This window comes from Vombatus ursinus, unplaced genomic scaffold (assembly GCF_900497805.2).
Source record: "Vombatus ursinus unplaced genomic scaffold, bare-nosed wombat genome assembly UNPS02014779.1, whole genome shotgun sequence".
Taxonomy (NCBI): Eukaryota; Metazoa; Chordata; class Mammalia; order Diprotodontia; family Vombatidae; genus Vombatus; species Vombatus ursinus.
In genome coordinates this window covers 38,119,011-38,141,184 of record NW_020954557.1, presented here as the reverse complement: position 1 = coordinate 38,141,184, position 22,174 = coordinate 38,119,011, and the positions used below count along the sequence as shown (strand labels likewise).

Here is a 22,174-nt window from a genome sequence, read left to right as displayed (position 1 = left end):
AAATATTTATTAAAGAACTCGGAGCACTTTTCAAAGCACTTTACAAATATCTCATTTGAGTCTCACAATAACTTCATGAGATACACTAGGGGCTATCTGTGTTAAACTCATTTTACAGGAAACTGAGGCTCAGAGAGTTTGAATGACTTGCTCAAAGAAACATGGCTAATAATAATGGCAAACCGTTCCCAATGTCTTTGGCAAGAAAACTCCAAATGAGGCCATGAAGAGTCAGACACAACTGAAAACCACCAAACAACAACAAAAAAAATAGTTTTCCCCCTAAAAATCAATGAAGAGAAGAGATGCCATAGCAGAACCATCCTTGTGTTCAACAAGTATTTCTTCAGAGGTAGGGATTTGAGTTCAGATCTTCCTGACTCCAAATCCATCCCACTTGTTTCAGGCACTCATAAAATCATAGACCATAAAGCTAGAAAGGACTACAAGATATTATCTTACCTAGCCCTTCTCTCTTAAAATCTATTTTGCAGATGAGACAATATAGGCTTTGAGAGAGACTGTTAGTGACCTGCCCAAGGTCACTAAACAGCAGATAGGGAATGGGAATCAGTTCCACTGACTCCTTATCCCATTGGATGTTCAGTATTCTGAGAAAAGAGAGCAAATCAAGTTTCAAGCACTACAAAAAGGCCCTGAAAAGTTTTGAGAATATCCAGGTTTCCAAGGCTATTATATCTTACTTTTACTTTCCTAGGTGAGATAGGGCTTTCAGACACTCATATGCAAAAGTTACCTGATACAGAGGCATGCAGATGCTATCGATCCATTCCAATTGTAACCGAGGCAGCTCATCTTTTCGGTTTCGATCAAAAATAGCCTACAATGAAGGGGAAAAAGAAACCACACACACATTTTATTACACATAGGTATTTTACACATGCTTCATCTAATCCTTTGTAGCCATGATCCAATTTTTACAAACTGAACCCTTCACAGATCACAACCAATCTTGACACTCATGTACACACACATCTTATTCTTTTTTCTAGGATGAAAAATAAATGATTTTACCTGTTTTTTTAATGAGATTTGTAAGCCAAATTTATTTGAGTTTTATAGCATGTAACTACTTGGGGCCAACAATATTTACAAATATGGGAACTCCTGCTAAAATCAAGTCAGTAGGAAGTAGGTACCCAGTTTAAGGGGAGGGCATGGATTTTAGTACCATGAAAATACAGCAGGTTTTCATTCTAAGTATGAGGTGAAATAAAGTAGAATGGGATACGTTGGCAAAGAGCCCTAAATAGATGCTTTGTCTGAAATAAAAAAAAATTTACATTCACCTACTTCATGGGAGGTTGTTAATTTGTCAGCTTTTATTATTATCAATACCTTATTTTATATGTTTATTAGAGGGTTTCCTTCCTTCATAGAATTTCCGAATTTACATCTTTGGAATGAGGACTTTAAGCTCGCCTTTTTCAGCTCCATGTCTAGAAAGCCCTACATAAATGAAAAGGTCTTTGGACAGACTAGGTATTACTAATTTGAAGAAATTAAACTTTTCTGCCTCTAGGGAGAACAATGAAAAGCCTGTACTTAGTCAATTGTGTAATTTCAGTTACTGATAACACTGATAATGTCTGATAATATTTTACCTTTCTCCAAATACTCTGCTGGCTCCTCCTGAGCTTGCTAAGCCTCGCTGGTCTGCCTTCGAACATAATCAATTTATTATTTGAATAGTTTTATTAACACCCTGTCCTGCCAGTATGCACCTCTCATTTCCCTGTACCATACCACTTGTCTTTGGATTCTGTTTCCATAAAATTTTTAAAAAATATATCTTGCTTTGCTTAACCTGAGAAATTCTTTCTGTTCAGATCAGACTTGGACATGTGGTAATCAATAATGTTTGACTGCCTTTCTCTTCTCCCCGACTTTGTTGGGTTTGAAGTCAGGAAGATGAGTCTTTCTGAATTCAAATCTGGACTCCGACACTTGCTAACTGTGTGACCCTGAGCAAATCACTTAACCCTATTTCCCTCAGTTTCCTCATCTGTTAAGTGAGCTACAGAAGGAAATGGCAAACTCCAGTAACATTACCAAGAAAACCCCAAATGGGGTCACAAAGAATCAGACATGACTGAACAACAAAGTAAAGAAAACTCCACATTTATATTGGTGCTTCCTTAAATACACTAATCTCAATCTTCTTACATCCCATGGCTTACTTCTCCACTCCATCTCAGTCAAGCATAGGAATGACCCTATCCTGTATTTCACTATTACTCACAAGTGTTCCACTTCCATGATAAAACACTGCCATTTCTCTGACCATAACTTCCTATCATTCCATCTCTCTCTATGACTCATTCCTTCCAAACACCATCTTTGCCCTCACTGAGAACTAAAATTCTTCCACATCTCAATGTTTTCTCAAGCTTTGTCACCACCCCTGTCTCCTGCTCCCACGTACTCTTTCCTCTTAACTCTCCCCTTTTTGCAGATTCCCTATTTCTATCAATGCCACCACTTTTCTTTCAGTTTCTCATCTTCATTACCTCAATGCTTATTCTCAACTCCTTATTCTTCCTGGTCTGCTCAGGACCAACCTAGCTTGGTTAAGAAATTGTCATCCCCAGAAGGCTGGTCACCAGGGCAGCTGGGTGGCACAATGGAGAGAGCCCTGGGCCTGGGGTCAGGAAGACCTGATTTCAAATCCAGACCCAGACACTTACTGTGTGATCTTAGACAAGTCATTTACCCTCTGTTTACCTCAGTTTCCCCATGTGTAAAATGGAGATAATAAAAGCACCTACCTCCCAGGTGAGGTAATCAAATTGTGAGGATCAAATGAGATAATAAATGTAAAGTGCTTAGCATGGTGCCTGGCACATAGTAGGTACTATTTAAATGCTAGCTATTATCATGAATTTATTCAACTATTGCCACTCATGAAGACCTTCTGACCTATGTCAGGAGAGGCCTACCTACCTACACTGGTGAAATCCTGGGTCTTTTGAGTTATCCTAACAGGGATGGGGAACCTGGGGTCTTGAGGCCACATTTGGCCATCTAGGTCCTTGGGTGTGGCCTTTTGACTGAGTCCAAGTTTTACAGAACAAATCCTTGTATTAAGGGGATTTGTTCTATGAAGTTTGGATTCAGTCAAAGGGTAGCACTTGAGGACCTAGAGCACCACATGTGGCCTTGAGGATGCAGGTTCCCCATCCCTGTCTAATCTGACAAGAAAAAATGAAGATGAAATTTGGTAATTGTTTGCATGCCTTCCTAGTGCTGTCATGGAAGGCCTCAGCCAATCAGCCTCATTATAAGGGTCAGTTTCTCTTCCTGTGACACTTTGTGAAGAAAGAGTCTCATTTAGACTTGGGTCAAATTAATTACATTCATGCCTTTCAGATAATCCCTTTACCTGAGCCTACAGACAAAGGCTCCTTAGCTCTGCTTCATTGCAGCATCCAGCTCTACAACGCTGGCAATTTACTCATATTTTTCTCATTTAATTAAATGACCTGTGGTATTGCTGCATTGTAAACCCTTCAGTTGCTGCCTGGGAAGCAGTTTTTAAAAGGAAAAAAAAACCTTCTGAAAGTGTGTGCAGTTGAAAGCCACTTGGGTCACGCATAGCCTTCAGACATAAACGCTGAGCACTTCAGTCCAAGAGCTTTATTTCTGTAATCAAACTCAGTCACACTGCCTGAGGCCTCTCATAGCACACACCCCCATCCCACTCCCCTCCTTTTTTACTTCTCTTGTGAACTTGTCACATTCTGCCTCTTATAATAATATTGAATCTCTCTCCTCCACTCTGTTAGACTGTAAGTACCTAGAGAACAAAGGCTTGGTTTTACTTATTTTTTGTATCCTCCCCTCTACACCAAAAAGAGAGGGATCTAACATTGCTTTGCCCATAATAGAGGCTATTTATTGGTTATTGGATTTGAATTCTCTCTTACAGTTACCAGCTCCATGGTTCCTGCAAGGAAGTAGACTTTTTATTTTTTAAACTGATGTGAAAATAATAAAATTAGTGACTGCTTTGAAAACTAAAATAATTCTGGTCCATGTGTAGAAATCTATTTGTATGTAGATGGACTTTTAGAATCAATTAATATACTAATAAGCATTTATTAAACACTTACTGGGGCAGATAGATGGCACAGTGGATAGAGCACTGAGCATGAAGTCAGGAAGACTCACGTTCCTGAGTTCAAATCTGACCTCAGACATTTACTAGCTATGTGACCCCGGGTGAGTCACTTAATCCTGTTTGCCTCAGTCTCCTCATCTGTAACATGAGCTGGAGAAGGAAATGCCAAACCACTCCAATATTTTTGCTAAGAAAATCCTAAATGGGGTCATGAGGAAACAACTCAACAATAAAGCACCTACTATGTTGCAGGTACTATATTAAGCATTGGGGCTACAAATACAAGGATGAAAGTCATTGCCTTTAAAGGGCTTCTATTCCATCAAGGAAGATAATGCTTATACTTATGACCTGTGTGACTTTAACTTACCTGAGCCTTAGTTTCTCTTCTGTGTAAAATGAAGGGTTGAATGAGATGGGCTTTGAGGTTCCTTCCAGCTCTAAATCTATAATCTATGTCACGTAAATAAATGAAAGAACATACATGCCAAAAACAAAGTACTTCTGGAGGTCAGGCATTAGTAGCCAAGGCCAAGTGGAGACTAATTGAGGAGGCTGTGCTCGAGCTGATCTTTGAAGGGAGCTGGTGAGTCTAGAGCCCTTCCAGGCAGGAGCAGTCCCAACCCATTTGGAGTAAAAAGCTCGACTCAACACAAGCTTAGTATAGTGCCTGGCATATGGGAGGTACTTAATAAATGTTTATTGATTGATTGACTATGATTGATAAGCAGAACCAACAAATCTCCATCCTCTGGGAACTTGTTCTGTTGAATTTTCTCTGTCTTTTAATGCCATCAAAACCAAGACTCCCTATGCCCAGATTTCCCACAAATCATAAATACCTCCCAACAGCCAAGTTACTGCATTTACTTTGCTTCACAGAGATAACTGGTGTCTTTTTCACTAAATTTGCGTATGATCTTGACTTGCATGTTAGAATCTAGCAAGAGTCAGGTTGAGAGGGAAGAGTGCTTTCTGTACTGATGTATTGACAAGAGGATTCTTTCTGAATGCTCGGGCACAAAATGGGTATAAAGACACTGTTCACTCTCCAGGATCATCCATCTTTGGGCTTCTGAGTGTCACTCAGACTTTAATAAACATATATAATGCCCTTCTAAGACAGGAAAGGGGTGGGGGCAGGTAGGTGGTGCAGTGGATAGAGCACTGGCCCTGAAGCTAGGAAGACCTGAGTTCAGATCCAGCCTCAGACCAAACACTTGACACTTACTAGCTGTGTGACCTTGGGCAAGTCACTTAATGCCAATTGCAAAAAAAAAAAAAAAAAAAAAAAAAAAGACAGGAAAGGATTGTGTGGGGGGGTATGTACTCTACATTTTTAAAACTGAGAAATGAAAGAGATATGAAAGGACTTACTTATGATACTAGGAATTCAGTAAGAGAGAAACAACATTGAGAATGCCTAGTTCTTTACTATAATCATTTGCCTTGGTTTTCTCCTCCTCAAGGCTAGAGACTTTGTCTTTCATCTTTTTTCTTTCTTTTAATTTAAAATTTGGAATTTAATAAATACCAAATAAAATTTCTATTTACATAGTTGAGCAGAAAAAGAAGATTGTACATGAAACTGTGATTATGTGAAGCTTGCTTTTTCTTTTAAAGTATATAATATATTCAACATGTAAACATGTAACTTTCAAAGCTGTCTTGATTGCTTGTGATTCCTTCTATTTTGTGAATTTAAAAGTGCTATTAAATTTAAAAAAAATCCTTCCTTCTTTCCTTCCTTCTCAAAATAGCAAGCATTTACTAAGCCAGTGCCACACATAGTGCATTGTTCTAGGGTCTGAGGATGCAAAATGAAAAATTAAATTGTCCCTTTCCTCAAGGGGCTTATATTCGACTTCATTTTCTTTTGTATTAGTCAGACAAGTATTTATTCAGTATCACCTGTGTGCCACCTTGCCCACAGTCCTATATCTCTACTTCTTGCTGGCTACACTACAGGGCTTTCTAGGTGCTAGGTAAATGCTTGTTGAGAAACTTTCTGCCCTTGTTTCCCTTACTCAGAACATTTGGAGAAATTGCCCTTTGGTAGCTGTGTCTAAATTTAGATTCTTCAACTTTCAAACCTGTTTCTCCCCATTTATTTACCCTCTTGCTTTCAGCTACTTGATAGCTGAGAGATTCATTTTCTGATTCAGTTTCATAAAAATAAGAATAAACTTACTGAAGGGGTGAGTTTGAGTTCAGCTCTCTCTCTGTCTCCTTGTTCAAAGAACTCACTGGTTACTAGTTCAGCCACCTGAAAAACACCAGCATTTTAATTCTTTTTTTTTTGGTGGACATTTTTAGTGAACAATATAAATTATTTCAACCTTGGCATAGCTCAAGCTTACAACATCTACCTTCCCAAAGTAGGAAAGCATGGTAACCTCTTATAGTTGGGGGCATTACAGAATACACCAATGGCAATGCCTTTATTATCTTAACCAATCAGAACATTTTAAAAATGCTTCCTCTATGCAGCTATGTAGAGAGACTTTATCTCCACAGTCTTGCTTCCATACTGGGGTTGAAATATTAGGCCCACATGTCATAGTGTAGAACAGGGGTGGGGAACCTGCATCTTCAAGGCCACATGTGGCCGTCAACGTCCTCAAGTGTGATCAGTCAGTTTGGATTCAGTCAAAGGGCTGTGCCTGCTGCAGGTTACCCACCCCTGGGAATATCTTCTGGTAGAGAAAGCAATCAAATAACAATTTAGGTAAGCCATTATTATTTTCATATAGGTTATTTTACCTAATGGGTCATCCATAGCATATTTACATCCCTGATTGGCTTCCTTCTGCTCCAGAGAACCCTTTCAGGTGACTTCTCCCAGACTTATTTTAAGCATACCGAGACAATGATAACTACAGAACATGCTCTTATAATAGGAGGCTATAAAGAACTAACACCTACCTTGTGGGTTAGGTATATTATATAGTAGTCTTTTATAACACAGAATTGTCATTTTGGTGGGAACATAATTTGAGATGTGGTCTATCCAAATTCACAGAAGATGCATTTTAATACCAGACTGACCAAAATGTTACCCACAAGTTAAATTTGCTACATAAACACATTTCAAAGTTGAATACTCCACTTCTTTGGATTATCTGCTCTTTGGAATTCTGCATGACAAGGGTTCCCTTCCATGAGTTTGGATGATTGAGAGTTGATTAGTTGATTAGAATGAGACATTTCTTCATCAAGCCGTAGGGATAGTTTCTGGGAAATTTTGGTGTTAAGTGAGGTAGCATGTCCTTTCAATAATGTGCTTGAAGACTTGTGATTAAAAATTCTGAAATGACTGAACAAGAAGAACAAGAAACATCACTAAGCATAGGGAGAAGCAGAAAAAGATCTCAAGCTTGGCAGGCTGAGCCAAGAAAGATCCCGGACTTCAAGGGAAGCAGGAAAACAATCCCAAAGTCCACGTTCCTTTAGTTCTGCCTTGCTCACTTGAGCCTCTCATTTTGAGACTTCTTAAAAGATATACTACATAGGTCTAGCAAAGTAAGAGGATCAGTAAATTCTGAGAATCAAGACAATCAATATGCCTTTTACTTAACAGTCTTTTCTCAATCCTAAAATACTACTATAATCAAAAAAAAAAAAAAAAAAAAAAAACAAACCCTGCAAACCAGAAAGGTTTGGCCAGACAGGTCAGATATAATATTTCTAACAAGGAAAATTTTGAGTCAAACTATGGCATAAAACCATTTGGACTTTATGTGTAAGATACATAGACCTTTCTTTTTTCTCTGCCTTTGAATTCTCTGAATTTGTAAGCTATCGTATCTTTTTTCTGATTTTTTTTTCAATTAACAAGTATTTATTTTCTGTCCCTTCTACCTCCTACCCACTTCCCTGGGGGGAAAAAGAAAAGAAAAATCCTTGATATATATACATACACACACACACATAAAAATGTGTGTGTATTTATATCTATATATCAAGGGTTTCATATGTATGTATATGTGTATGTATGTATGTGTGCATATATGTATTTGTGTGTATGTGCTTACATATCTATATATCTACATACTTATCTATCTCAAGCAAATCAAATTTCTGCATTGGCCAAATCTAAAATGTGTGTCATACTTTATATCTGTTTCCTCCCCATCATCATTTATGCCACTACTTTCCATTCATATCCTGGGGCTCACTTCTTTCTGCCCAGCAGGAAAAAGGTTTCCAGGCAAGGATTAGAGCCTCAGGTGCTTTGTTCCCAGACTCAACGAGGTTCCTCTGGTTGCTCTTTGATTGAGTTTCTCAACACAACATAAATTAGATGTGTTCATCAGGCCCCACAGAGGTAGGAATCCTGTGTAGATCTGTAACCCCTGGAAATCAGTGGAATAAAAAATACCTGTTCTTCTTCTTTAGAGGGCCCCTGAGGATCTCCTCAGCACTTCTCCTACAGCTCAACTGGCACCACTATTTTGTTTTGTACTTAAAAACCCAATCAGGGACATTAAGCGACTCCTGATTGAATTTTTTATTAAAGAAGGAAATTTAGATGCTAATCAGGCCTCAGGGGATCACTGGGGAAACCCACATGCTGTAGTTATACTTGTGTAGGAAGAAGGGTGGAAAGGACCCGAGAAAATTCTCTTGGAAACGGAAAGAAAGAAGCATAATGGTATTAAAAATTCTACAGGAATTCACTCTCAAAAAATAGGTTCTACTCATTTATGAAAAATATTGCCTAAACTATTTAAAATAAGCAACGTTTAAAATATCTGTAATTATGCAATTCAGAGGGAAAACATGTACAGACAAAAAAGTACTGGGTTTGGAGGCGTAATAACAGTTTAGAGATAAATACTGATTTGTGGAAAATTTTGCCAGTGAAAGCCTGATCTTTTGTTTGCTAAAACTTGATGTAATTTACATATTTATCAGTAAAAACACAGGGTTATTGTGAGGATCAAAGGAGACAGTAATTGTAAAGTGCTTAACATATCGTGTCCGGAATGTAGTAAATGCTCCATGTTGCTGCTGTTCAGTCCTGTCCAACTCTTCATGACCTCATGGACCATTGCATGCCAGGTCCTTCTATCCTCTATTATCTCCCTAAGTCTGGCCAAGCTCATGTTCATTACTTCCATGACACTATCTATCCATCTTGTCCTCTGTCCTCCCTTTCTTCTTTTGCCTTCAATCTTTCCCAACATCAGGGTCTTTTCCAATGAGTCCTGTCTTCTCATTATGGGGCCACAGTATTTAAGTATCTGCTTTAGTATTCATCCTTCCATAGAATAATCTGAATTAACTTATTTAAGTATTGACTGATTTGATCTCCTTGCTGTCCAAGGGACTCTTAAGAACCTTCTCCAACACCACAATTTGAACATGTTGATTCTGCAGTGCTAAGCTTTCCATATGGTCCAGCTCTTGTAGTCATACATTGTTCCTGGAAAAACCATAGCTTTGACAATATGGACCTTTGTCAGCAAGTTGATCTCTCTCTTTTTTTTTTTAGCATGTTGTTACTATTATTATTATTATCATTATTGTTATACTAGCTGTGTGATGTTGGGCCAGTCATTAAATCTGTTTGCCTAATTTTCCTCAACTGTGAAATTGAGATAATAAGATACCTACCTTTCAAGGTTGATGTGAGGATCAAATTGAAATAATATTTGTAAAGTGCTTTGTACAATGCCTGGCACATGGCAGGTGCCATAGCTATTGTTTTCCTTATTATTATCATTCTTGTGGTTACTGCTGTCTCTATTTTGAAAGCTTTTCGTTCCACATGGCTTGGAAATTATGAGAATTTTGTATGACAACATCTATTAAAACATTACTCTCAAAGTTTTATGGATCAATATTATATCTGGGTGGTTTTAGGCAACAGTTCCATCTGTGATAAAACTCTAGTTATAGTAGGGTTTAGTTGTTGGGTTCTCCAGCAAACTTTAAAGTCTACATTAGTAGAATGGAGATTTTCCATCTGTTAGCTTATGCAAGACAGTGAGTTTCTGATGTATAATTATAACCAGCAGGTCATGTTGTACTATGTATTCAGTAAGTGATAAATTTTTTTGCATCTTGCTATAATGTACAGCACAATTCTACTGTTCCCTTTCATTATCTGCATTGATCGATAAGATCAGATTTCTTAAGTCTAGTTCTTCTGTAATTTCTGGTGAAGATGACCTGATCCTGAATTGTCATAATTGACCTCTCTTTTCCTATAAACAAATTTGCATGACTTGGACATTTACTTGACATTTCTTTGTCATCATATTGTTATCTGAGTACTGATAAAGGGCCTTGTGATTCCATTCTTGGGTCTTAGTTGCTTCATAGGCTCCATCCAGAGTTAAACCATTATCAGATCCATTTGACAAATCCAGTGACATATGCTTATTTTCAACTTTTACTATTACTCAGTGATAGCTACTTGTTCTAAAAGAATTCCTATGTTTCTAACCTATTTCTTAAGTGCTCTGAAAACATTTGTCATTTCTCTTCTTTCTTTCTGAGGAAGAAGTGTTCATTTTCTATGACTGGCATAGCATGATAGGTCTTGGATTTTGTAAATATTGTATAGGTATTTACAAGGATACTTTTAAAATCTCTCATAGTCTTTCTTATAGTTCCAAAAGTGTCTGTTATAAAGGTTCTAATTACTTTAAACATTAGTAAGTCTCTTAACATTCTTGGCCACAGCTTTCTTCTTGAACTTAATTCTTGATATGTCTTGCCTATGGGAGACTAAAACTTGGCTTTCCCCATTGGTTCAATCTGAGCTCTGCATTTAAGTTTGAAGCCATTAGTGTTTATCTTTCCTTACTGTACATTAAAATTTTTACACTTACTGAGTTCAAATGACATTTTGATATCCAGAGAAACAGTTGAGTTCACAAGATGAAGAAACTGCACAATGTTTTTTTTTTGGTGGAACCAAATAACTTGATGTGATCTTTGTTCATGAAGTGATTAATAAGATGTTTTGGTTCAATTACTTTAACTTAGAAGTGATACTTCTATTTAGTAGAGATAACTAGTTTAAAGCTAAGCAGAACCACAATGAAATTAAAATTTCGCCCCCAAAATGCCATCTTTCACATGAATTGTTCTTTATCTTATTATGTTGCTGGCATGTTGTAATTGAAGAATAGTCTTCTACATGCATATAAATGTTCTAGGGCTATCATTATACTTGTATCTATTTTTATATATTTTCAATAAATGAACAATTTATGAGGATGGAACTGAGTCAAAGGTTTGATGATAATCAATAAAAGCAACAGCTGTGTTTGGCAGCCAGTTCAATAATTGTTGTTCAGTTGTTTTTTTGGTGATGTCCAACTCTTCATTAGGGTTTCTCTTAGCAAAGACATTAGAGTGGTTTGCCATTTCTTTCTCCTCCTCATTTCACAGATGAGGAAAGTGAGGCAAACAGAGGTTAAGTGACTTGCCCAGGGTCACTCAGCTAGTAAGCATCTGAGGCTGTATTTGAACTTAGGTTTTCCTGACTCTAGGCAGTACTCTATCCACTGTACCACCTTGATACTCCTGGGACTTTTGGGCACACCTTGGCGAATATATTATTTTCTTGTATTTCTAGATTTGTTTAGTGATAACAAGTTGTGAATGCTTCGTGTTAAGTACATAAACACATAATTAGCCTATATTTGTAGGTGTCATTGGAGTTCTCACATATTTTGGTAGCAATAATGAGACATTTCTTATTCAGAAGAGTGTAATCAAATTTGCCTCTGAGAAGAAGCTGACAGTGTTTTGTTAGTAATTCATGTGACATTGTGAAATCTTTGAGCCAATTATTATAGATATTATCTAGTTCTATCACATTCCAGTTCTGCTGAAAAGCTAGAGTTTCAGTGACTTTCCTTGATGTAGCTGTTCTGTCATTTGTTATATTAACACTGCATAAGTCTTCTGTTTCAGTAAGTAAATAAACATTTAGTAAATGCCTACTATGTGCCAGACACTGGGAATATAAATATGAAAAAAGAAAAGAAAAGAAAGACAATTCCGGCCCACAAGGATCTTATAATCTAATGGGGGACAACAACAAAGGAATCTTTGTTGGGAAGGAAGGAAAAGTAGGGATGGATGGAAACAGAGGAAGGTGCCCAGCACTGGAAATAGGATGGAGAAGTCCAAAAGCAGCATAACTGGTTCATAATGGGGAGAAGACTGTGCTGAGCCCCCTCCTTAAATGGAGGCCCATGACTCTGTCATCAAGTCAGAGGATCCAATCAGTGGGCAGAGGGTACTGATGTGATGTGAATATCAAAGCTGATTCAAAGTTTCATTTCTGATCCAACTTGCATTGTTGTTATATTAGATTTCTTATAGGCTTTTTGTAACCATATTATATGGTGCTGAAGGATGAATGACAAACAAAACAAAACAAAACATTGTGAATTCCCTGCTTATAACGTTGGTTTTCAATTTTTTTTTCTTCTTGATTTTTTTTTGCTCCTTGTCTCTGTAGTAAATGTTGTTTTTTAAAATTGTGTTTACTTGTTTATATTGTTCTTTGCACTGCTTTGATTCGTTGTATCTCCTTAACTTTTTGACTTTTGCTTTCAATGGCTAATTAAGAGAATCTAAATTTCTGATATGCTTTTGTTTTCCAGAGCCCATTCTGTATGTTTCTCTTTAATTGGGTGGCCTATAATTAAAATTATTTTATCGTGCACGAAAGTTAGCTATCAACGTAATCTTAAAATGTCTTTCCATAGTTCTTAAGCCTCTTTGGTCAAGTTGTTTCTATCATGGTGATGTTTGACACCCGTCTTTATGAGTATTTCTTGGTAGCTGCTCCTTTCCTTTTATGGTTCTTACCAGAGAAACAGCTCCTGCATACACTATTGCACATGGGTAATGAAACATTTTTGTACTTTCTGTCCGATATTGTGGGAGGATGGTGAGAGGAAATTTGAACTTTTAAAACTTTCTCTGCTTTGGTACAGCTGTTCTGCTTGTTAGAATCGTGCCAAACTTTTTTTTTTAAGAGGGACTTTTTGGTATTCCAGTCTAAGTGTATCCATCCACTCTTCAAAATAATTTGAGACTTCAATGCCATTTGTTTTGTTATTAGGTAGATTTCTAGAATTTGCATTACATAAAGATTTTCCAACTCATTTCATATTCTTCAATTTTTCCCTCTTCAGATTAAAAAATCTCCTCAATCACAGCTCTTATTTTATTCATTCTAGGTTTGGGAAAGAGATTATTTCTTATGACTGACTTGCATCAGTTCAGTAGTACATTGCTAAAGGTACCATTGACAAAAAGATCATTTTCCAGTTTTGTTATGGAACAGCACTGACACACAATGAAAACGTTCATATTTGTTAGTCAATTTCATGTGCACTTGTGTGTTTGTCTGCTTTAGTGGAAAGCATCATCTGCACTGAAGCACTTCCAGCTTTAGAAAGGATATTGTTATGTCTGATTGGTTCCAGTCTCTTGCCTTGTTGTAGTACTAGAACAAAAAGAAGAACCACTCCCTCACTCCATGGTCTATCATCAAAGATTGTTTTGATTAGGGCCAGCCTGTACCCCTCTATCTCTATCTCTGACTCTTAGGAACATATGAAACACATTGGCCAATGAGATAATAGACCCCTGATTATAGTACAACTCACCAGTGTTTCAGGTTTCCTAAAAATTATTGTTATTACTATTATCCCCTATTTATTATTATTGTTCTCATTCTTTTCATCTTAGACTCAACAGAGTTAAGATAAAAATGGCTGATGGACATGGACACCATACTACTATTATTCCTTAATATTTGATGTTTGGCAGACTATTTCATGGGTGGATAAAATAATTGCCTTTTGTAACTAAAAAATAGCATTGTGATATAAGCTCATCTTTTGTATACTCAATGAAAGCATCTTTGCAGAGAGAACAAAAGGAATCATGTATACTCTGTTCTCTTTATGCATGGTTTTGATTCATTCTGCTAGTTCTCTATGTTTTAGGAACTTTTCATTATATAAAGTCTTGAGATTATGGTTATTCAATATAATAACATTCATTAAAATGTTATTCTTAAATTTTTGAGGTCCAATGTAATATCTAGGTGATTGTGGGCAAAAGTTTGTCTATGGCAATCCTCTGGTTCCAGTACTTACTACTTTGTTAAATTCTCAGGAATATTTTTGGTTTGTATTTGTAGCATGCAAATTTTCTACCATTTCTTTGAAACATCTGTTTTGGTCTATATGTCTGGCCTCCTTAAAAATGAACGTTTTGCAATTTCTGGTAGCGATGAACTGATCCTGTGCTACTATCATAAATTCCCCTATTTATATAAACAAATCTGTATTAATAGACCACTTCTTCAATGCTTCTTTGTTGATTCAGTTATGTGGATGTTGCTAATATTGGCGATGGTGGACCACTAGATTCCACCCTTGGATCTCAGCCTTTTCATAAGCCCCTTCCAGAGGGAAACCAAGACAAGTTACTTTTGATAAATCCAGTATTCTATACATATTGTCAACCTTTACTATCCCCCCCATAAAGTAGTATCTTTCAGAAGTATTTCTATAAGTTTTCAACTTGTTTATTATGTTATCTGAGATCACTTATCAATTCCTTTCTTCCTTTTTGTGATGAGGAAATGTTAAGTTTTCTATAGCTGCCTTAGAGTGATGAGTCCTGTGTTTCATTAATTCTGTATGGGTTTGTGTTTAGATATTTTCTAAATTCATCATTCATTTTATTGTTCCAAAAGTATACTTTAAGATTGGCATTGCCAAAGTGTGAACTACTCTCTGTTTTCTCATTGTTACTATTCTTTAGCACCAGATTCCCTCTTGTACTGCTGTTAGACTGCTTTTGCCTCTGCTATACCCTGTATTTCACCCTCCTCTCCTACCTTTTCTCTTTGTTTTATTCGAGGAAAGTTACTCTCTGTCCCTTTTGCCAGACTGAAGCTGAATCCCAGAAGCTGAATCATTTCCAGTGCTGTCATGTGCCAGGAATAGCCTTCTCCCTCTACACTACCAATCTATACACCTCTCTGCTTCAAACAAGAATCCTTAGCTACCTGGGAAAGGGTAAAAGGAAGATGGAACTAAGAATTTCATTTCCTTGAGATCTTTGCATATCAATTGACTTTTTTTTTTGTCAGACCTAATTCTCAGCCTATTTCATCATCTGCAAAATGGGGACAAGAAAATCTACCTTGCTCACAGGGTTGTAATGAGGATTAAATGACACTGCAAATACATATATATCACACATATGTATGTATAAGTCCGATGGGCTGGCTATATTGTTTAAATGCCAAACCTATGTTTGCCTAAAAGACTATTTTATGAAGAACTCACACAAGGCAGGTCACAGGGAGGTCAGAAGAAGTGATACAAGGACACTCTCAAGGTCTCTCTGAAGAAATGTGGAACTGATTGTGAGACATGGAAACACTGGCACAGGACTGCCCAGCATGGTGTGCCTGCATCAAAGAAAGCACTATATTCTCTATGAGCAAGGCAGAATTGCAGTAGCTCAAAAAAAAAGTGAGATGCACAAATTTAGAGATATCTCTACTCCAAATGTTCATATGGACTAGTTGTGCCTGACCTGTGGTAGAGCCTTCCGAGCTCATATTATTTGGCTCAGCCACAGCTGGACATGCTGTACGTTGGCCCTGACATTTGGTCCTCTTTGAGCATGAAGGACAATAACCAGTGTGCATATAGTGCTTTGCAAACCTTAAGTGCTAGATAAAATTTAGTTATTATTATGAGTGTGATAGACTCTCAGTTTGGAAACTCCTCTCCCTAATACCATCAATAATTCTCTCTAGTATATAGTCTTGAGCTGCTGGGGGTGCTGACAAATCATGTGACTTGACCCCAGTCCTATAACAAGTATTTCAGAGACAAGACTTGAAATCAGCTCTTCCAGAATCCAAGGATAGCCATCTCTCTACCATGCCAAGTTACGCCCTACTTACTCCACCTCAAATATGTCAAACTAAAATTAAGGGAGAAACACAAAAATGGTAAGATAAGCATAAGTTGTTCAAAAAGCCATATTTGCATTTTTAAAAATTTCTTTTAAAATACATCATACCTTAAAGTGTCTTACTGCTTTCAAATGTAGATGAGAGGATACTGGACCAAGGATTATTTTTGAATGACATTCAGCCCATAGGAGTTATTGAATATTAAAGAACTATTAATTGCTGTAGAAGATGAACTAGTCAAGAATCTTAAGATTAAGATATAACTAAATCTCTGAACAAAAATTTAAAAAAATTTTTACTATAAAGCTAACATGTGCCTGGCACATGATAGGGTAATTCCTGATTTGTTTTTCTGATTAGGTTAGGATACTTTATACATAAGAGCCCAGGATCTCTAAGTCTTTCTTAAGTGAAAAAAATTGGCATGGCTCCCTTACTATACATTTTAGATATTAAATAAAATTGGGGAATTTTAGGATTTTATTATATAATTTACAATATTATATTATGTATATAATATAATATGTGATATGATATAAAAATATCTGTCAGTTTCAGGGTATTTGTAAAGGTCTTTTAAAGTCAAAATGCAATTTTAATTCATTACATAAAAATCTCTTGTGTTGCCTAAATATTGTTCAACAGTACTAAGCTAAGAAAAAGATTATGTAGCAAACTCTGCCTTGCAGAAATCTCCTGCTATTTTTTTTTTATGTGCACTATGTTAAAACTGATGTAAATTGACTGCTGTTTTGGTCCCTTGTAAGTCAGGGCTCTGGGAATATTGTCCTACCAATGCCTCCTCTGCTCGGCTTGGCCATTAATCATGACTTGCCTGTCTGGAGATCTCCCACGGTTTGGTCACAGCTCCAAGGTCACAGGCTGTCATTAGCATTGATCTGAAAAACAGAGCCAAACAAAACAGGCTGAATAATCTTCTGTTGCATTTCTAAATACACCCTTCCCAGATACATAAATAAGTAAAAGAAAAAGGAAAAGAAAAAAGAGGCCACTTCGCTCCTTTTTTCTCAACGAGAGGCAGCACCGTTTACTGTCTTCCATATTCTGCAGTACCTCCCTCATGCCAACCCAGGCAGACAAAGCTATCACACATCGAGGGGTGGCCATTTTGTTTTGCCTGCAGCTGCTCAAGACGGGCTAAAGACTACTTCCCCCACAACTGCAGAAACCAAAGTTTATTTTATTTTTTTAAAATAATTTATGAGTTAAAAAATATTATGGCTTTTTTTTTGTTTTACAATAAACACAAAAGACAGGCATGCACTACTGCATTTATAACTGATGAACCTATTTGCTGGCTTATTATAGGATGATGGGACTCCGGGAAAAAAAAAACAAAAAAACAAAAACAAAAACGAACAACGTACTGAAGAGGCAGCTAAAAAAAAAAGCACATAAAGAGCCTCTCCCCTTTTCCTCATCTGCTATGTAAAGCTAAGATTTACAATAAGAGTCTCATTATTTCAGTATAGTTTATGACTTGGTTATGACCATATTTTCTAAGCATTAGGAAGAGGAAAAATATTCATCTATAAAAAACTTCCTAATGGACCACTCAAAAATGCCATTCTTCTTTTCAAAAAACTTTCAGTGGCTCCCCAGTGCCTGCTGATCAAAGTATAAACTCCTGATGCAGATATTTGGATCTCCTCAACCTGACTACTACTCACTTTTTCAGTCTTATATCATACTATTCACTCATTCACATATTCTATGTTTTAGCCATGCTAGGTTATTCTCTGTCCCAATTTTTGTCCTGTCTAGCCTCCATTGCTCCAGTGTCTAGAATAATTTACCCCCTTCATCTCAGCCTTTTGATGTCTCACCCTTCCTTTAAGATGGGCTTAGGTAACATACCCAGGGGTGTGCTGGTAAATGTTTAACAATCGGCCCTTCCAAAAGAAATATAGGGATCCTCTACAGTTGAAAATGCATTATTAACATTTTCTCTATTGATTTTTAAATCTACAAAACAATAAATCAAATACTGATTTATACTTTGCTGATTTCTGAGGTGTAACAGCTCATACTAAAAATTTAAGTCACAAGCCAGTTTGAGTATACCGCTGTAATACTTCTCCTGGCCTTTAACCCTCTTGTCACGTTAAGAGCGATATTATCATTGAGCATGGTCCAGGGGAAAGACAGCTGGGTCTGAAGTCAAAGGACTTTCTACTTACTATCTGTGTGACCTTGGGCAAGTCACTTATCCTCTTTTGGTCTCAGTTTCCCCACCTGTAAAGTGAGTTGCTTGGACGAGATGATGGGGAAGGAGTAAGCCGTGATATAGCACTTGGTTCCAAGTACTGTGCTAAGTGCTTTATAAATATTATCTCATTTGATCAGATAACCTCTGAGGTCCTTTTTAGTCTGAGTATATAATCCCAGGATCCTTAGATTTCTTACAGAACATTGCCCAAAAACTCTCTTGACCAGATTTCTCATTCTGATTAAACTATGCTACCTTACGGACAAGAGCTCATGATCACTAAGCCTAGCCTAATAAAAATCAATTCTATTTTCTATCATAGGTTTCAAATGATCAGAGAAAGAGGATAACTGGATTCCAGATAAGAGAATCGTATGAGGAAAGGTAGAGAGGAAGTAACACACAAGATGCCTTGGGGACAGTGATTAGAATATTTTGACTGGGGCAGGAGAGGGTGGGGTTCACCTTGCAGGGCAATGGGAGGATATATTGGAAAGGAACTTTGGGGACTTTACTGTGTGGGACAGAGGGAACTACTGAACATTGCTGCATAGGACACGGATATAATGAAAACAGTCCATTCCCTCCACCAAAATCGTCTTGTGTTAATCAAATTTTCTTTCCTTTGTATTTGAGGTACAATCTTCTGGCTGTTTGAAGAATTTGTTTTTTGTTATTAGAATTGTTAGGTTTAACCACTATATGGCTTGGACTTTCTGAAGCAGACTTCTTGTAGCCTTCTCACTCTGGGGATGCCTCTGCCTCATGGTCTCCTCCTCCAACGAGTGCATTCCTGCCCGGGACCACCATTTAAGGAACTGCCCAGGCCACCCACGATCATTTCTCACCCTGCTCTATTCCTGACTCTCTGGACTCTTCTACTCCCATACCTCTCCACTCTCTTCTCTACCCACCCTGTCTAGCTCCCTTTTATCTTCCGCCTTCCCCATTAGAATTAAGCTTCCTAAGGACAAAGGCTGTCTTTTAAAATTTTTTGTTGGCTTTTATTTGTGTTTTTAGTGCTTACCATATGGTAAGCACTTAATACATTGCTTTATCTATCTCAGGGAGATTGAGTGAATTTCCCAAGGTTGCATGGATAGTAAGCAGAAGCAACAGCAGCAGTAACAGCAGAATTCGAACCAAGCTCCTTCAACTCCATAGCCAAGCAGTCTGTCCATCATATCACATCTATAAATTAGAGTCTTAGAGAGCTGTTTGGGAGCTCTGGGAGAGTGACTTGTCCTTGGTCACATAGGTAGTATGTGACTTGAGTCAAAGTCATGCTGATTCCAAGGCTGGCCTTGTATCAATTATACCATGCTACTTCTCTCCCTCATTTAATCCAAGCCCCTCAGTTTACAAATGGGTCTGTAAGGGGTAAGTGACTTGCCCAAGGACACACAGATAGTAAGTAACAGATCCTATGACTCCAGATCCAGCTGTCTTTCCACTTAACCATGCTTAATGACAATATCACTCTGGATAGGAAATGAGACATGCACAAACATAAAAACAAATATCAGGAGTAGAATTTGTTAGGGAAAGTTTCTGTCTATGTATGTATGTATGTATATGTATATATCTATATATGAATATATCTATGCTTAATTGTAACCTGGGCGGGGGAGGAAGGGGGAAAAAAGAACAAAATAAAAAGCGCACAGCAGAAATGAAGTCACAAAAGAAAACTTACAAGGAAGCAAAGATGGACAGCTCTCAACACAATGCATAATATTTATTATATAGGCTTTCTTGAAATGGAATTTTATTGCTATATGTTTTGAATCCTCTCTTATATTCTGCTGTGCACATGACATGCTTTTCCCCTTATTTTGTATATAAGTTTCAATATTTAAGCTTATGTTTCTCTTTCTTTTCTCTATTGTATATTTGAGTTTTAGTATTTAAGTCTAAAATAAATAAAATAAATCACTCTTAGATGATCAGAGAGTCAAATGCCAGGAGAGGTGTTATATGCATGTACAGGAGCCAGCTCAAAATGACTCATGAGAGTCAATTGTTAAATTTTTAGTGTGAGCATTATTATCTTTATTCTAATTTGAGTGACCAGAACCTGTGCACATTTTAAATATAAACCCTGCTTGTATGAAATTATTCTTATGCTTCTAGGTGACATTTTTAGAAACACAGGGTATGATTCTAAATAATAATGTAACAAATGAACAATAACATTTTCTTACCGAAATATATCACGCTGGGTTTTGACATTCCAGTTATAATCCCCTTTACTGACAAGTTCAAAGAATTCAGTTCTCCTTCTGAAAGAAAATCATATAATAAAAAAAAGTCTAGAATGAATTTTTTCAGCCTGTGGGGTTACAGAAACACATTTACTGGGAGAATATAAGAGCCCTGAACCTCATACATTGATATTGGAAAACATGAAGCTGATGCTCTGTCAAGATGAATAATTTTTTAAAAAAATATTGATGCTTCAAGAAAGAGCAACAAGCATTTCTGAATATATTCATAAGAGAGGTAATTACATACATCTAAAGCAGGAAACAATGAAGTATTGCACTCATCAAGACAAAGATAACATTGTTAATACCCACCCAAATTCAAGGGAAGGGACCAGGGGGACCACGAAAAAGAATGGTAATTTCAGAAGAATTTTGTATTACCTTAATATGGGACCTAATCATATTTAAGATGTAAAAGACACTCTATGGGAGTGAATTTGGGGTAAAATAATTTTTCAAGTTAGTAAAGAAGTATTTCATGTCCTGTAAGATGTAACCTGCCAGATGATGGTCCCTAACGTTTTACCTCCGAGGCACTTCCCTTCCCATTTTATGAAATGACATTTATGATACCCTAACACCTTTTTTTTTTTGGAGGCATAATGGTATAGAGCATAGAGTGAAGGTCTTAGAGTCAGAAAGACCTAGGTTTAAGTCCTTTCTCTGACATATATTGGATGTATGACCATGAGCAAGTCATTCAACCTCTCAAATATCCTTGAACAACTCTCTACCACTCAAAGTTACAGTTGAATGGCCTGATCTACATTGGGAATTCCCTCAGACAAATTAAATTATAGTTCTGCTCAAAACAACAGCAGCCCAACCCTTATATACATCACTTCTGGCAGAAATGAAGTCACAATTTTTTCTTATTAATTTATTGTTGCCAAATTTCAATTTGGAGAACATAGCATATGTTCTAACTTAGAGAGAGTAAGAGAGACTTAATGATAGCTATATAGGCAATGTTAAAACTGAAAATTCTGAGAATTAGTTTGATTGATTTACTAGACTGACTTTCTGTTATTAAGTCAAAATGACTTGCTGACTGTGAACTGATATGAATAGTAGTAGTAGTAGCAATAGTGGTAGTAGTAGTAGTAAGGCAAGTAGTACAATGGATAGAACACTACATGTAGAGTCAGGATGATCTGAGTTCAAATTTGGCCTAATGTACTAGCTGTATGGTCCTGGACAATCCACTTAACTTCTGTCTGCCTCAGTTTCCTCATCTATGAAATGAGAAGAATAATAACATCTATCTAGCATTGTTGTGAGGATGAAATGAGACAGTATTTGTAGAGTACTTTGCAAACCTTAAAGCACTATGTAAATGTTGGCTATTGTTACTATTACTACTACCACTGTGAAAAAAATGAAATCATCATTACTATCATCATATTTAATATCTTCTATGAAGTAATGGATGCCAAATTCTATATTGCAAATACAAACTAGAAAATATCCTGGAGAGTTCAAACAAGAAATTGAACTAAGACTGTCATTATCTTTTTTTTTGGGGGGGGAGAAAGATTTTATTAATGTGT

At 36.9% G+C, this 22,174-nt stretch overlaps 1 protein-coding gene across 1 annotated transcript in view; it reads right to left on the bottom strand.

Annotated features, from left to right (window-relative positions):
• The window catches only part of PDE11A (phosphodiesterase 11A), a 464,241-nt gene that overhangs the window by 41,601 nt on the left and 400,466 nt on the right, over positions 1–22,174 (bottom strand). The window contains exons 16-19 of the mRNA XM_027866086.1: positions 20,562–20,639; positions 16,963–17,026; positions 6,333–6,407; positions 758–841 (exon numbers count right to left, since the gene is read on the bottom strand). Coding sequence (XP_027721887.1) covers positions 758–841; positions 6,333–6,407; positions 16,963–17,026; positions 20,562–20,639 — 301 coding nt within the window. The remainder of the gene's footprint in view (positions 1–757; positions 842–6,332; positions 6,408–16,962; positions 17,027–20,561; positions 20,640–22,174) is intronic.